Below are 15913 nucleotides of genomic sequence, written 5' to 3' on the forward strand. Positions count from 1 at the left end.
TGTGCAACAACCTACCATGCGGTACCTTGTCAAAGGCCTTGCTAAAGTCCACGTAGACAACATTAACTGCACTGCCCTCATCTATCTTCTTGGTTACCCCTTCAAAAACCTCAATTAAATTTGCGAGATGTGATTTTCCACTCACAAAGCCATTCTGACTGTCCTTAATCGGTCCTTGTGTCTCTAAATGCCTGTAGTTCCTGTCTCTCAAAATACCTTCCAACAACTTACCTATCACAGATGTGAGGCTCACTGGCCTATAGTTCCCAGGCTTTTCCCTGCAGCCGTTTTTAGACAGAGGCACAACATATGCCATCTTCCAATCTTCAGGCACCCCGCCTGTGACTATCGATGATTCAAATATCTCTGCAAGGGGACCTGCAATTTCCTCTCTAGCCTCCCACAGTGTCCTGGGATACACTTCATCAGGTCCTGGGGATTTATCAACCTTGATGTGCTTTAAGACTTCCAGCATCTCTTTCTCTGTGATATGTACACTCCCCAAGACATCAATATTTATTTCCCCAAGTTCCCTAACATCCATGTTTTTCTCAACAGTAAATATTGATGAGAAATATTCATTTAGGATCTCACCCATCTCTTGTGGATCCACACACAGATGACCTTGTTGATCCTTAAGGGGCCCTACTCTGTCTCTTGTTACTCTTTTGCCCTTTATGTACTTGTAGAAGCTCTTTGGATTCTCCTTTGCCTTATTTGCCAAAACAATCTCGTGTTCCCTTTTTGACCTCGATTTCTGTCTTAACTCCACTTCTACACCCCCTATACTCAAGAAATTCACTTGATCCCAGTTGCCTATGCATGTCATGTACCTCCTTCTTCTTTTTGACCAAGGCCTCAATATCTCGAGTCACCCAGAGTTCCTTACTTCTATCAGTCTTATCTTTCATTCTAAGAGAAATGTGCTTATCCTGAACTCTGGTTAACACACTTTTGAAAGACTCCACTTATCAGATGTCCCTTTGCCTTCCCACAGACTCCCCCAATTAACTTTTGACAGTTTCTGCCTGATACCATTAAAATTGGCTTTGCCCCAATTTAGAATTTTAACTTTTGGGCCAGACCTATCATTCTTCATAGCTATCGTAAAATTAATGGAATTACTGTCACTGGTCCCAAAGTGATCCCTCACTAACACTTCTGTCACCTGGCCTTCCTTATTTCCCAAGGGGAGGTCATGTTTTGCCCCCTCTCTAGTCAGGCCATCCATATGCTGAATAAAAAATTCCTCCTGAACACACTCAACAAATTTCTCTCCATCCAACCCTATAATACAATGGCTGCCCCATTCAATGTTGGGCAAGTTAAAATCCCCTACTATTACCACCTTATTTTTCTTGGAGTTTTCTTTGAATTCTTTTGCAAATGGCAACAACACTAGAATAATTGTTAGTTTTACATCTAAGAGAGATAACTAAAGGTATAAGGGGTACGGAGGTTGACTGCATGATGGCATAGTAGTTGACTGTGCTGCGTCACAACGTCAGGAACCCGAGTTTGATTCCAACCTTGGGCGACTGCGTGTGGAGTTTGCACATTCACTCCGTGCCTGCATGGGTTTCTTCTGGGTGCTCCAGTTTCCTCCCACAGTCCAAAGACATGCAGTTTAGGTGGACTGGCCGCATTATCATTTTGGTCAATGTCTGTTGCACTCTCTCCAAGGCTAGTATATCCTTCCTAAAGTGAAGTGCCCAGAATTGCCTCTTAGTGTCCAAATGTGTACCAGGTTAGGGTGATTAGTAGGATAAATATATGGGGTTACAGGGATAGGGTGGGTGGTGGGCCTGGGAATCAGTGCAGAATGGTCTCCTTCTGCACTGTAGGGATGCTATGATTAGCCATGATCTCAGTGAATGCCAGAACAGGCTCCAGAGCTAAATGGTCTACCTACTATCCTATGTTCCTTTGGATAAATCCTTGTATCTTTTAATTATGTAGAATCTTAATGGTTGGGAATGCCAGCACACACCATATTTTCCTCCTATGGCGATGTGTACTATAAGTTGCTTGAAAAATCATTCAAAATAGATCATTCTGAAGAACAGGTATAAATAATACTGCAATATATGCAACTACTGATGTAAAATCTTAAGTTAAGCTTCCTCCTCAGCTGTCTACAACTTGAATACAGAGTTGAGCTATGTACCTTGGCAATATGTGTAACTATACAATCCTTGTGCAAAGCACAGCAAGGTACCCACTTATATTTGATTTATGCAAGCCTATTCAAGCAAATATGGGAGACTTGTTTTGTAATTGGAGATTTTTTTTAAAGAGGGCCTTTATTAATCTGATAATCAAGATTTCAAACTCTTTTTGCACAATGCAGTGTCATAGTAACTGAGACAAGTAAATATTGGGCATAATTCATATTCTCTTTTTTTAAATTAGCTGACAAACATTTGTTTACTTACATTATTTTCACAAAGATTTTGAATCTTCCCAGAGGTTAGAAATGAAACAAATTTGAAGCAACGACTGGACCCTTCTTTAAAAGTTGCAGCCCAATACCTGAAGCTGTAATTGGAGCTCAGTTGTAAAAATAGTTCACCCTTAATTAAATCTAAGGCACACCAGCACATTTCTTAACTTACAATATTTCATTGTGTAAGTGAAAAACTTCTAAACTTTATTATTCTTAGTAAATGCTATTGCAATCCTCCAAGGATTCACCTTTCAGTTTCAGTAACAGCAAACACATTTCAAAAAACACAGACCTCATAACCAAATACATACACAATCCATTTTTCAAACAATGCTGTTGTCTGATATAGTATCTCTCCCATCCCTTCCCTTGTACCATTCTTATTTTTAACTGTTCTGATGGCACTAATGCATGTTAGTACACATCTGGACAGCTGCCGGCCATTCTCTGGTAACTTGCACATTGTCATTCTTCACACTGGAGCTTTGGCTAAGTCTTAGTAGGCAATTCAAATGTGAGGCGGATATTATAATTGAGTTGAATCCTATTCTCACCTGACATCTGGTCACAGTCACTTTCTTGCATAGTCATCAGGAATGAGATTCCCTTCCCTTGCTGCAGGCCAAGGAAAACAATTATAGCATCCCCAATGCAACCCTGACTAAGATCAGCAAACTCAATACGGACCATGGATCATATTTTAAAAATTCCTAGTCAATATGGCATGGCATTGCCAAGAACACTTATCTACAGGTGAAGCATTTTTAAATGATAGGGTGACAATTGTGCATCCATAGAGATGGCCGGGCAGGTAGAAAGATATACAAGAAACAAAATCTATAATTTCTAAAGGCACTGGGAAAGGAGCCTATCCAGCAATTAAAAAGCATGCTAAAATGTACACAAATTAACATGGGATTGGTTGATCTTTTAACTTCTAACGTATAACTGCAGGGATAGCCCGATAATAAGCAGACTGCATTGTATTTTTGTTGAGGTATTTCAACTCTGGCATACACCTCAAGAGTCAGTAGCCCCTATTACTTGATCAATGTACACTTGAATATAACCCATCCCTACCCTTCAAAAAAATTAGACCTACAAAATACCATTCAAAATAAGTCATTCTTTGAAATAAATATATGTATATACAGTTGTTGCTTTACAGAATCTGAATGTTTTTCCCATATAAAATCTGCAAAGACTCATTTCTTGCATTAATGAAAATAGAAAGCGAATTATAGAAATAGAAAGAACCACAGAATATTTGTTTGTTCACAGCATATTGGAATAAACTGAACAAGAAAACTATTTTTAAATATTGTGATGCAGACATGCTCCTGCAGGATTTGAAAGTCTAACACTTACAGTTTTAAGGGAGCTGTTGAATGTGACAGCTGACCATCACTGTTCGACTATCCTTTTAGTGAAGTGACAACAGAATTTTTGTTTTTAAAAAAAAAGACAAACTTTCTTTTGACCCAAACAAGTAAAACAAGTTATTCAACACAGTTCTTATGCAATTGTTTTAATCCAGCTTATATACATCCTTCAAAAAGGATACCATCTCTAACAAAAATACTTGTTTTGACATCATGGTTGTAACTTCCACAATTCTAATGACCTACCTTTCACCAAAGAGGAGAGTGCACATGTTTGGCTGAACATCAGATCGTAATGTCCAGCCTGACACTGAATTTATCCAAGCAACCTACATTTCATTTATATGTCACATTATCAAATCCTTTATGGAACCTTGCCGATGCTAATTTAGAGAATGTAAACAATTACAGTACTGTTAACTCCACCTGCGTTTCTCAAAGCCCATCCATGCTCCATGCTAAGAAAAAAAAATAAAGTGCATCTTTTCCAACTTGTTGTCGTCATGACAGGTCCATTACATTTATAAGGACATACTTTCAAACTTGATTTTTGAAAGAACATTTCTGTGCGAAAAATCCTAAAGAGCATTTGTTATATTGTGGCAGCCAAATCAACATTAAAAATAAAATTTCAATAAGCTTATTCAGAGGAAATCTCACGGATATTTCAACAAATTTGTCTTGGACAAATCTGCAGTTATCCTGCAGAAAAACTGTACAGCTGATTTTTTAGAACAGGATAAACAGCAACATAAGGGTGATTCTGTGTCCAATCTTAAATGTAAAAGGCCACATTCCCGTGATGTTTTGAGATGAGTGCATTGCGAGCACTGTTCCCTGCATATGCCAGATCATCCCATGTTTCATGAATGTCATTCATTAATTCAGATTCAGCTTTCCAGTATAACTGCCATGCCTAAGGTGAGGTTATATATATTATATCTATTTAATATCTAAAACTTAACGACAGTGTGCCACATATTATTCATATCAAAGAGTACTATAGTGGTACCACTATTGAAGATAGCCGTCAAATTAACTGCTGTACATCTTATAAAAACCTCAGATTTTAAAAAAAGTCTCTTATCGCAGGATAAGCAGCTTGTGTAAGAAGAGTATGGAATAACTATGCTCAATGCACCACATTTGTTTTCACATTACAGTGATCACAGAGTAATACTACTGGATGCTACTCACAACTCTCTAAAAATATGCAGCACATAGAATCTATTTTTTTTATTAGCATTGAGCTCTGGGCAACAACCTTTACAGCAGGTCTGACCCAATTAAAGAACAGAATAGTTAACGTATGGTGACCAAAGGAAAATACTGCTAGCCTCCAAGGCACAAGTTAACATTCGGCATTATGAGCAATTTAGTCCATAACAGATAAAAATGATCAGTGGGGCCCAACACGCTGTTTTGGTTTAGATATTCCCTTCCCTTCTTGTAACATCTTAACTGAATTGTAGTTTCATACGAATAATTTATTGCCACAACTTTAACTAAAACATCTCTCAAATCTAATTGGTGATTGAACTAAAATATGCATGGAATGAAATTAAATACTAACCTATTTCTTTAAAAAATCAACTAAAATCAAAGTTTGTCAGATGTACAGGCTGCAATGGAGACGTACAGAAATCCACTTACAGAATACAACAGAGAGGCCCAAACACTGAATTAAGTTATCCATAACGGGTGATCGTCCGATAAGATCAGTCTTTGTGTGAATAAGCAATAGTCTTGGGGCATGTAGCACAGAAATGATGGCCCATGCTTTTCTGCTGCCTCACGATGTGCCCTGTCGCTTTTGCTGCTGGGCTCTTATGTATTCTAACTGTTTCTTACATTGTTGATAGTATGTGGATAAACTTTTGTTTTCTTCCAAAAGCTTCTTATGTTCTTGAACCAGTCGGGAGGTATTCTGTTGATCTTTTTCATCCTGGTCCAGTTCTGCTATTAGTTCTTGCCTATAAACAGAGGGAGGAAAACAATTTGGAAGTTACTGAATTTCACATCTTTTAATAGAGCTGATTATACTATCATGCTATGAAAAATGTTTCTGAATCAATTATTGGAGTGGGGTTCAGAAGAGATGTAGTGGAATGGCACCAGTGCTGAGGGACTTCTGCTATCTGGAGAGACTGAAGAACCGAGGCTTACTCTCCTTGCAGCCTCATTACAAGAAAGATGTGGAAGCTATTGAAAGGGTGCAGAGGAGACTTACAAGGATGTTGCCTGAATTGGGTGGCATGCCTTATGAGGATAGGTTGAAGGAGCTTGGTCTTTTCTCCCTGGAGAGATGAAGGATGAGAGGTGACCTGATAGAGGTTTATAAGATGTTGAGAGGTATAGATCGGGTGGATTGTCAGAGGCTATTTCCCAGGGCTGAAATGGCTGCTATGAGAGGACTCAGGTTTAAGGTGCTGGGAAGCAGGTACAGAGGAGATGTCAGGGTTAAGTTTTTCACTGAGGGTGGTGGGTGAGCGGAATTGGTTGCCATCGGTGGTGGTGGAGGCGCACTCGTTGGGGTCTTTTAAGAGACTTCTGAATGAGAACATGGGATTTAATGGGATTGAGGGTTATAGGTAGGCCCAGTAGGTAGGGATATGATCAGCACAACTTGTTGGCCGAAGGGCCTGTTTGTGCTGTGGTGCAGAGGGACCTCGGGGTCCTTGTGCATGAGTCGCAAAAACCCAGCTTGCAGGTGCAGCAGGTGGTCAGGAAGGCGAATGGGATGCTGGCCTTCATAGCGAGGGGGATTGAATATAAAAGTAGGGAGGTCTTGCTGCAGCTGTATAGGGCATTGGTGAGGCCGCAGCTGGAGTACTGTGTGCAGTTTTGGGCGCCGCACCTGCGCAAGGATATTTTAGCCCTGGAGGGAGTGCAGAGGAGGTTTACTAGGCTGATACCGGAGTTGAGGGGATTGAGCTATGAGGAGAGGCTGAATAAACTGGGCTTGTACTCGTTAGAGTTTAGAAGAATGAGGGGAGATCTCATTGAGACGTATAAGATGATGAATGGGATGGATAGGATAGAGGTGGAGAGACTCTTCCCGCTCAAAAAAGACAGTAGGACTAGGGGGCACAGCCTCAAGATAAAGGGGAGGCGGTTTAGAACGGAGTTGAGGAGGAACTTCTTCACTCAAAGGGTGGTGAATCTCTGGAATTCTCTGCCCGTTGAAGTGGTGGAGGCTGCCTCGCTAAATATTTTTAAGAAGCGGGTTGATGGGTTCTTGATAAGAGAGGGGATTAAGGGTTATGGGGAGAGGGCGGGAAAGTGGAACTGAGTCACGACAGATCAGCCATGATCTTATTGAATGGCGGGGCAGGCTCGAAGGGCTAGATGGCCTACTCCTGCTCCTATTTCTTATGTTCTTATGTTTCCTATGTTCTAACTGGTCCATTCCTGTATTTATAATCTACACAAGCCTCCTCCCATCCTATCCGATCCAACCGTGAACATAAACTGCTATTCTTTTCTCCATTGTGTTCATCTAGATTTTCTTTAAATGCATTTAGGTTAGTTGCCTCAACTACTCTTTGTAGCACTGAGTTCCACATTCTTGCTTATCTTCTGTTAACAAAGGCAAAAAAAGTATCTCAGTTTTAGGGCAAGAGCACCGAAATAGATGCTCATCTGCACATCACCTACACATGGCTAAAATCACTATTTCTATTGCAAATATATTTTATGATAACCACAGTGTATTGATGAATTAACATAGGAACAGTAAACCATTCTGATCCTTTAGCCTATTGCAGCTTCAATTACATCATATTGGACCTACACAGGATACAAAGAGAATGCAAAGGGATACAAATAGGTTAAATAGTGAGCAGAAATTTAAATGTGAAGTTATCCATGTTGACAAGAGAATAGAAAAGCAGATTATTTAAATGCTTTGTTAGAGGAATTTGGGTGCTCTTGTACACGAACTATAAGTATGTAGGTACAGCAAATAATTCAATGTTGACCTTTACTGCAAGGGAGATGGAGTATAAAAAGTAGGGAAGTCTTGCTACCACTGCACAGGAAATTGATAAGACCACACTTAGGACAGTATGTACGAACTTACTTAAGGAGGAACATAATTACACTGCAGGCAGTTCAAAGAAAATTCACTAGGCTGATTCCTGAATGAAGGGGTTGTTTTACTAGGAAAATTTGAACAGGTTGTACCTTTACACATTGGAATTTGTGCCCATCAGGCACTGCCAAGGTGCTGGAACACTGCCTGGGAGGTGGGGCACATAGGAGCCATGAAAGGGGAGGGGGTCATGAAAGGGGGTCCAATGTCAGTGATTTTTGTTGGGGAGATGGGTGGGGAAACTTGCCTTCAACGAGGGAGTGGGATCTTGATATTCATTTGGGAAGGAAGGGGGAACTTTTCAATTTCATTTTGAGATTGGAATGCCCTTTAAAAATGAAAACCGATCTGTGAAGCTGTGTCATTTTTTGGGAAAATGCCGCTCATTGTCTGAAAGTACAGCTGCGGCAGGATGTTGCTCAACTAGCCTGTGGGACAATTTCCCCAGTTTTGGAATAAGTCTCCACATATTAGTAGGGAGGACTCTGCCAGGTTAACTGAGTGGGGTGGGTTTTTTAACACAGACATATATATTAAGAAAGAACTGGGATTTATTTAGTATCTTTTCTAACCTCAATGCCACTGAAGTATTTTTGAAATGAAATTATTGTTAAAAGGTAAGCTAACGCAGAAGTTCATTTGAACACAGTAGGAGACTACAAACAACAATGAGATAATGGTCAGATTGTTTGCTTTAGTGACATTAGATGAGGGATAAATCTTGGCCAGATTTTTGGGAAGAACTTTCTGACTCTTTGAATAAGGTCTCTAAATGTTTCAACGTCCATCTGAGGCACCTTGGTTTAATGTCTCACCTGAAAGATGACACTTTCAGTAGAAGTGCAGCACTCCTCGGTCTTGATTAAGTGTTTAAGTCCCTGGAGTGGGACAGGAATCCACAGTTGTCTGACTCAGTGTCAATCTTGCTCAGCATTCTTGTCTATCATTCCTTTGTCATCACTGAGACGATACCCTGGAATCTCTACTCTCATTGTGAGAGCACTATCAGCACAAGTGCTGTAGAGGTTAAAGGAGGGGCAATGATGGTTTCCCATGTAATTGCTACTTTTACTCTCAGTGCCAAGGAGGTGAGGGCACATAGGAGCCATGAAAGGGGATCAGTGCTGTTGTGGCTGCACTCATGTGAATTGGGGCAGCCATCACACTCTTTACTTGAGTGAACTTTGGGGGAAATGCAAAAGCTGTGAGGAATCAAGAGGTAAACCACAGATCCACAGTACCCAGCCTTGGCCCTGTTCTTACAGCTACACTGTTATAACTAGCCCACCATCAGCCACCTCAGCAAAAAATGGAAATAAATGTGGCATTATTGCCCATGTACCAAAATCAAAAAAAAATTATTAAAAACCATGGTGCAACTGAATTTTTAAACAAGTAATTCTCTCATTCTCACTCCACAAACGGAAACATTCTTTAATAATATGTCATTCAAACTTTCAAGAACAAAAAAACTTGCAAGTTGGGTATCATTTTCACTTAAATCAAACCTTTAGCACAACAAAGCAGAAACAAATAACTCTCACTTACTTCCTCTGTAGTAGCAATGCTATTTCAGTTTGAACCTTCAGGTATTCCTGAGCCATTTTACAGTGCTGCTCAAATACAGACATGGATTCTTTGGAGTTGGGACATGGAGCTAATGGCTGTAGAGAAACGGAAACAGACTGTAAAATCTATTGTCTTTAAACATGCCTTTACAAACTGACCTAAAATAGTACAAAGGAAGGACAAATGCTAAGGGAAACTCTCCCTCTTCACACAATCAGAATTCAAACAGGCCACAATATACTTTAGGAACGTAATGGTTTAATTTTTTAACTATGTGCTTAAAAAATACAATTTATCTTAGTGTAACCACTGGATTAATTAGTAGAAATTAGCTCTTTAAAAAAAATCAGAAGATAAACACAAAGCCACTGAAGAAATGAGCTTCACAGTAAGTTAGAGCTTCAGTATTCAAGTGAGCAATCAAACTTGTTTTGGGCAAAGCTTAAAAGGTCTTACCTGTAACTGGTGATCTAGAGTAAGATATGCCATTGGGATGGAATTATCAGAACCATTTGTATCTGTAAGATAAATAGTGAAGCATTAATTCAAATAATTATATGGTGTGATAGTATATTTTCTTATGTTTATTTATGGGAACTGCGCTCAAATCTTGTCAAAGTCCAGCTGGCAGAGGGCAGCTGCTTGCTTAGCCTGGTAAGCATCATCACATATAAAACAAGTTCAACAGATCAGCTGTTTGTTCAAGTGGATTTCTGCTATCTATAGCTACTTGCACATTATCCAACCAAGGGAGAACTTTTCATATGTTCTCTCTTCATTATCTAAGCTTTGCCTTCGGACTATATTTTAAGCCTTAAAAAGGCAGTGCAGATTTTATTGCTCTAGTATGATGGCACAATTGCAATCCCATTAAAATGGGTTGCAGCATGAATTTGTGTCACCATTTCTTTACTGGCTGAGTTTCTGATGCTGGGCAATGATAAGCAGCAGCAAATCCAATTCAGGAGATGGGGAGACATGCTAAAGGATATTAACCTTCACTATATGTAAACTAGCATCTGGCCTTTAAAGCAGGTCTACAATTTGTGATACATAGACTGAAAGGAGAAAACAACTTAAATATTTAAGGTAAAAACGGTTACTGTTTGCGATTGATATTAAATGGTGTTCAATAATCTCCATAATTAATGGATACCTCTCCCTTCAAGTTTTCTTCTTCATTCTTTTGCCAGGTTTCTTTCATTCATTCTACTCCAAAACTGCTTATACCATAATCAAGACATGAGAAAAGTGCATAAGAGAGACAAGTCTTTCTTGCATGGTGACACAGTGGTTAATACTGCTGCTTCACAGCACCAGGGACCCGGGTTCAATTCCCGGCTTGGGTCACTATTTTTTTTGTGGGGTTTGTACATTCTCCCTGTGTCTTCATGGCTTTCTTGCGGGTATTCCGGTTTCCTCCCACAGTCGGAAAGATGTGCTGGTTAGGTGCATTAGCCATGCAAAATCTCCTTCAGTGCAACCAAATAGGCTAACTTCATTGCAGTGTTAACGTAAGCCTACTTGAGATACTAATAAATAAACAAAGTTCTTGTCCATAAATTATTAGAGCTAGTACAGCACTGGAACTAACCATTAAATGCAGAGGTGATAGTAAATTGTTTATCTGCTATCATCTACAAATAGCAGTTGTCTTCAAGATGCAACAAAAAAAGGTCCAAGATCTGTTATTTAGCAGTCGGTTGAATATTATTCCAATACAGTACAGTGGAACTATCCTATGCATACTGTATTTGTATCCTAATGGGCTGATATTACCAAACAACATGAACTCAGCTCAGTTTAAATATTCTAGTTGGTCTCTCAATATGGGCCACACGGGTGCACTGAGAACAGTGACAGTTGGGAACCACAATATCAGATGTTGGCATCTCGCAAAGGACTGCCCATAAAGCTGCAAAATTTGTTTTGTGAAAGGAAATTAGTGGTAACAGGAGGAAATGCATATAAACAAGGTCTGACATACAGTATATGTAGAACAGATGGAAGAACTGGCTCAAAATTTACCAAACTGTAATAGCAAGCATTTATTATAGCACCGTTAACATAGGAAAGACTTTGCAAACTGCTACACAAATGTGTTATTAAGAGCAGACCAACACCTATCTACTTTATCAGATTCCTATTGCACATCATAAATGCTATACTGCTTTTCTGTTTTCATTGTGAGTCACACCGATTAAAAGATGATAATAGATAGTGAATAACAGACAAGTGAACATATAATTACAGGACTCAGTAACCTCATCTCAAGCCACCACAAATTGACTTGTAAGTGTTGCCTGTTGACCGTCTCTGCCAGTGTACATACAATGACAGTTCTTTCCATCAACTTTGTTGCTGTCAGTTAATTTTTTGTGAAATGAACCTTTGACCCGAATGCCATCACTGTGGTTAGCGCAATCAACTGACTGCTAAAATTCTTGATTTATTTCACCCTCCCACACATAGTGTAGTTAAAGCCACCATATTTAATTGCTTTCATTACTAAAAGCAAATGCTAAGGATGTCAAATTTTAACTCAATTTCACACATTTATCACAAAAAAACTCGTACACGCCCATAGGACAAATCAAAAATACCTGATATGCACTTAAATGGTAAATAAAAGGTCTTCATCCAAGAACTGAGTTTCAGAAAACAGCGGTCTAGCTTTGGCCAAAGGGCCATTCCTGATATCAGCACAATATGTGCAGAGTCAACACAAAATATTGAGGCGCTTCTAATCACAAGTGTATTATGCCCAAAATTCATCTCTCTTCCTACACTTAACTTCTGCGCTGGTTCAAAAGCTAATTAGATCAAAGCAGTCCCATCAACAAAACTGATGAACCCTTCATCAGTTGGCAGGGTAGATCTCTGCTGACAGTCCCTTTTTGGGGATTTTACCATTAGTTGAGCCTGCTTTTGGGCGTGAAAACTTGGTAAAGTCAGGTGTGAGGTAAGTAGCGTGATCCGCGTCCACCTCTGTGCCCGTTCCCTGTTTACTAATGGCCGAAAATGGCCACCGTCAGCACTGCGCCTGAAATGGGCATGATATAAATTTAAATGCATTTGCATTTAAGATGGCTCTCTGGTGTGTGTGTGTGTGTGTGTGTGTGTGTGTGTGTGTGTGTGTGTGTGTGCACGTGCGTTGTGGGGGCGGGGAGGCTGGCCAGATGGGTCTCTGGTGGGGGATGGAGGGAGGTGTGTCAGATGGCTCTCTGGTGGGGGCCAGGGGAAAGGGGGGGGGGATCTGCTGTCACTCGACATGCGATCGGTGGGGGTGGAAGGGGGAAAGGCCCACGATCAGTCTGGGTAGCGGGGAAGGGGTGTAGGGATAAGGAGGTCATTAATGTTGTGGGGGTAGGGCAATGGCTGTTGGGACCAGGGAGGAGCGTTATCCAGCCCAGGAGTGATGTGGCAGGGGAGCATTTTTCTATTTTTTGTTACTGCACATGGACAGTTGAAGGCTCCGATCAGAGCTGCAGTGTTTTGGGGTTGTGTTAAGCCCCACCCATAGTCTTCTGCAGTGCAATTTGGAATCACTGACTTTTCTTCAGGCAGAGTGCATGTGGGGGCACCTGAGAACAGGTCTAAAAGTTGGATCTGAAACACTCCCAGTTTCAAGTTTGCCCAACATTTAGAACTAAAATGGTAAATATGGGTCCTAAGTGTTCAGCTACCGTGAAAATGGGAATGTTCCTGACCTGTTTTTTAGGCAGGTCTTCATGCCCAATTCTATGCAGTTAGACACTGAAAATATGGGCTAGACTGTTTCTCGCTGCTGCAGCCAACAGGCTGGGTTTAACTCGCCAACCAGCCTGCAGAGGGAACTAGTGCGCAAATGCAGACCTCTGGTTCTGTACACGCTCAGTAACAACTGTAGGGATCTGACAGACAGGGAGAACGCTGTTAGGCTCCTGCTACTGCAGGCAGCCTTGATCAGCTACCTCTCCTGCAATCACAGGGGCCCGAGGGCGATTGCGAGCCCCACAAAGCCTAGGCAACTAGATCCTAGCACCCCCTCTTCCCCCACCCAGGCTAATCAGGTCTCCCCTTCCCTGATCACAACTACAGAATGACAGCATGCACCACTGCCCCCTCCTTCCTGTTGTAAAGTGCACAGCGGAGCCCTGCTGATCTGATCCCCTCACAGTGCACAGCTGGCCCACCGCACCCCAACCCTGATCGGGCCCCTTCATGTCCCCCCCATAGACCCTGCCCCCTGACACTGCCTGCTAGACAGTGCCAAGGTACATTTCCAGGTGCCAGGCCGGCATTGTTCAAGGGGCACCCCCTTGCCCTCAGCCTCCCCAAGGGGTCTCAATGGCCTCCAATTCCATTGGTGAGGCCAACAGACTGTTCCCCATTTGTGGACAGCAGGATTTGAGAGTTCATTATTAAAGATAAGATTGCAGAGTACTTGGAAACGTATGATAAAATAGGAGTGAGTCAGCATGGCTTTGTCAAGAGGAGGTTATGTCTGACAAATCTGTTAGAGTTCTTTGAGGAGGTAACAAGGAAGTTAGATAAAGGAGTGGACATGATTTATTTAGATTTCCAAAAGGCCTTTGACAAAGTGCCGCATAACAGGTTGTTAAATAAGTGAGAGCCCATGGTCTTAATGGTAAGATCCTGGCATAGATAGAGGATTGGCTGACTGGCAGAAGGCAGAGTGTGGGGATACTAGGGTCTTTTTCAGGATGGCAGCTGGTGAAAGTTGGTGTGCCTTGGGGGTTAGGTTCACAATTTATATTAACGATTTGGAAGAAGAAACTGAAGGCATTGTTGCTGAGTTTGCAGATGATACAAAGATATGTAGAGGGGCAGGTTGTAATGAGGAAGCAGGGGGGCTATAGAAAGACTTGGACAAGTTAGGAGAATGGGCAAAGTAGTGGCAGATGGAATACGATGTGGAAAATTGTGAGGTTATGCACTTTGGAAGGAGGAATGAAGGCACTGACTACTTTCTAAATGGGGAATTGCTTAGGAGGAGCTTGTCAAATGAGGAACTGTTGAGGACTCCGGATCTATACTCATTGGAGTTTAGAAGGATGAGGGGACACCTTATTGAAACTCACAGGATACTGTGAAACCTGGATAGAGTGGACATGGAGAGGATGTTTTCACAAGTAGGAAAAACTAGAACCAGAGTGCGCAACCTCAAGCTAAAGGGACGATACTTTAAAACAGAGATGAGGAGGTATTTCTTCAGTCAGAGAGTGGTGAATCTTTGGAACTCTTTCCTGCAGAAGGCTGTGGAGGCCAGGTCATTGAGTGCCTTTAAGACATAGATAGATCAGTTCTTGATTATTAAGGGGATCAGGGGTTATGGGAAAAGGCAGGAGAGTGGGGATGAGAAAAATATCAGCTATGATTGAATGGCAGAGCAGACTAGATAGGCCGAGTAGACTAATTCTGCTCCTATGTCTTATGGTCTTTTTAAAAAAGCATAGAAAGGTGGAAATGCAGAGAGTCTTAGGGACGGAATTTCAAAGTATAGGGCCTATGCACTGAACGCAGGATTGCCGTTGGTGTAGCCAGGAGAATCAAGACGTGGAAATTTGGTCAGAATTTTTGGAGTGCAGGGATGTAAAAAGAGTGTGGGGCTGGAGATGGTACAGGGTGGAGGCCAGGAGTGGGTGGGTGGGTACCACTAAATTTAGCAATAGGGACTGAGTAACAGGATACTTAAAAATCACAATATGATTAAGCAATCAGCATAGATTTATGAAAGGGAATTAATGCTTGATATTTTTAAGGATGTCATAAGTATGATGGATAAAGGCAACTAGAGGGCATAGGGATAAGGTGCTTCACAAGGGGTTGTTACACAAAATTGAGTCTCATGGGATTGGAAGCAATATATTAGCATTACTTGAGGATGGGTAATGGACAGAATGTGGATATGCCGGCGTTGGACTGGGGTAAACACAGTAAAAAGTCTGACAACACCAGGTTTTAGTCCAACCGATTTATTTGATAGTAAACTCACAAGCTTTCGGGTTAGTCCCTTCGTCAGGTGAATGGAGAGTTCTAGCCTCAGGCAGAGCATATAAAGCACAGACAGTTTAGAGATTACTGATTAGAATGCGAATCACGGGCATTCAGCCTCTGACCATCGGGTAAGCATTCTCCAAGGCGGCCTTCATGACACACGACAGCGCAGAGTCGCTGAACAGAGACTGATAGCCAAGTTCCGCACACATGAGGACGGTCTCAACAGGGATCTTGGGTTCACGTCGCACTATCTGTAAGCCCCGTGACTTGCCTGGGTGTGCAAAACCTCACTTACTGTACTGTCTGGAGACATTACACATCTCTTTAACCTGTGATCAGTGCTCCTTCCACACACGTTGTCTGCCACTTCAGGACTTGAACAGCAGGTTAGGTGTAAAGATTCGTATTCTAATCAGTAAT

General features: G+C 41.4%; 1 protein-coding gene across 2 annotated transcripts in view; it reads right to left on the reverse strand.

Annotated features, from left to right (window-relative positions):
• Window positions 1–3902: 3902 nt before the first annotated feature.
• map3k7 (mitogen-activated protein kinase kinase kinase 7) overlaps window positions 3903–15913 on the reverse strand; it is a 109558-nt gene continuing 97547 nt past the window's right edge. For both annotated transcript variants that reach the window (XM_080192635.1, XM_080192634.1), the window contains 3 exons: window positions 9947–10008; window positions 9470–9585; window positions 3903–5801 (listed from right to left, as the gene is read on the reverse strand). In XM_080192635.1, the coding sequence (XP_080048761.1) occupies window positions 5621–5801; window positions 9470–9585; window positions 9947–10008 (359 nt within the window). In that variant the 3' untranslated portion in view covers window positions 3903–5620. The remainder of the gene's footprint in view (window positions 5802–9469; window positions 9586–9946; window positions 10009–15913) is intronic.

The sequence above is a fragment of the Carcharhinus amblyrhynchos genome, chromosome 7 (assembly GCF_965287045.1).
Source record: "Carcharhinus amblyrhynchos chromosome 7, sCarAmb.v2.hapA, whole genome shotgun sequence".
Lineage (NCBI taxonomy): Eukaryota > Metazoa > Chordata > Chondrichthyes > Carcharhiniformes > Carcharhinidae > Carcharhinus > Carcharhinus amblyrhynchos.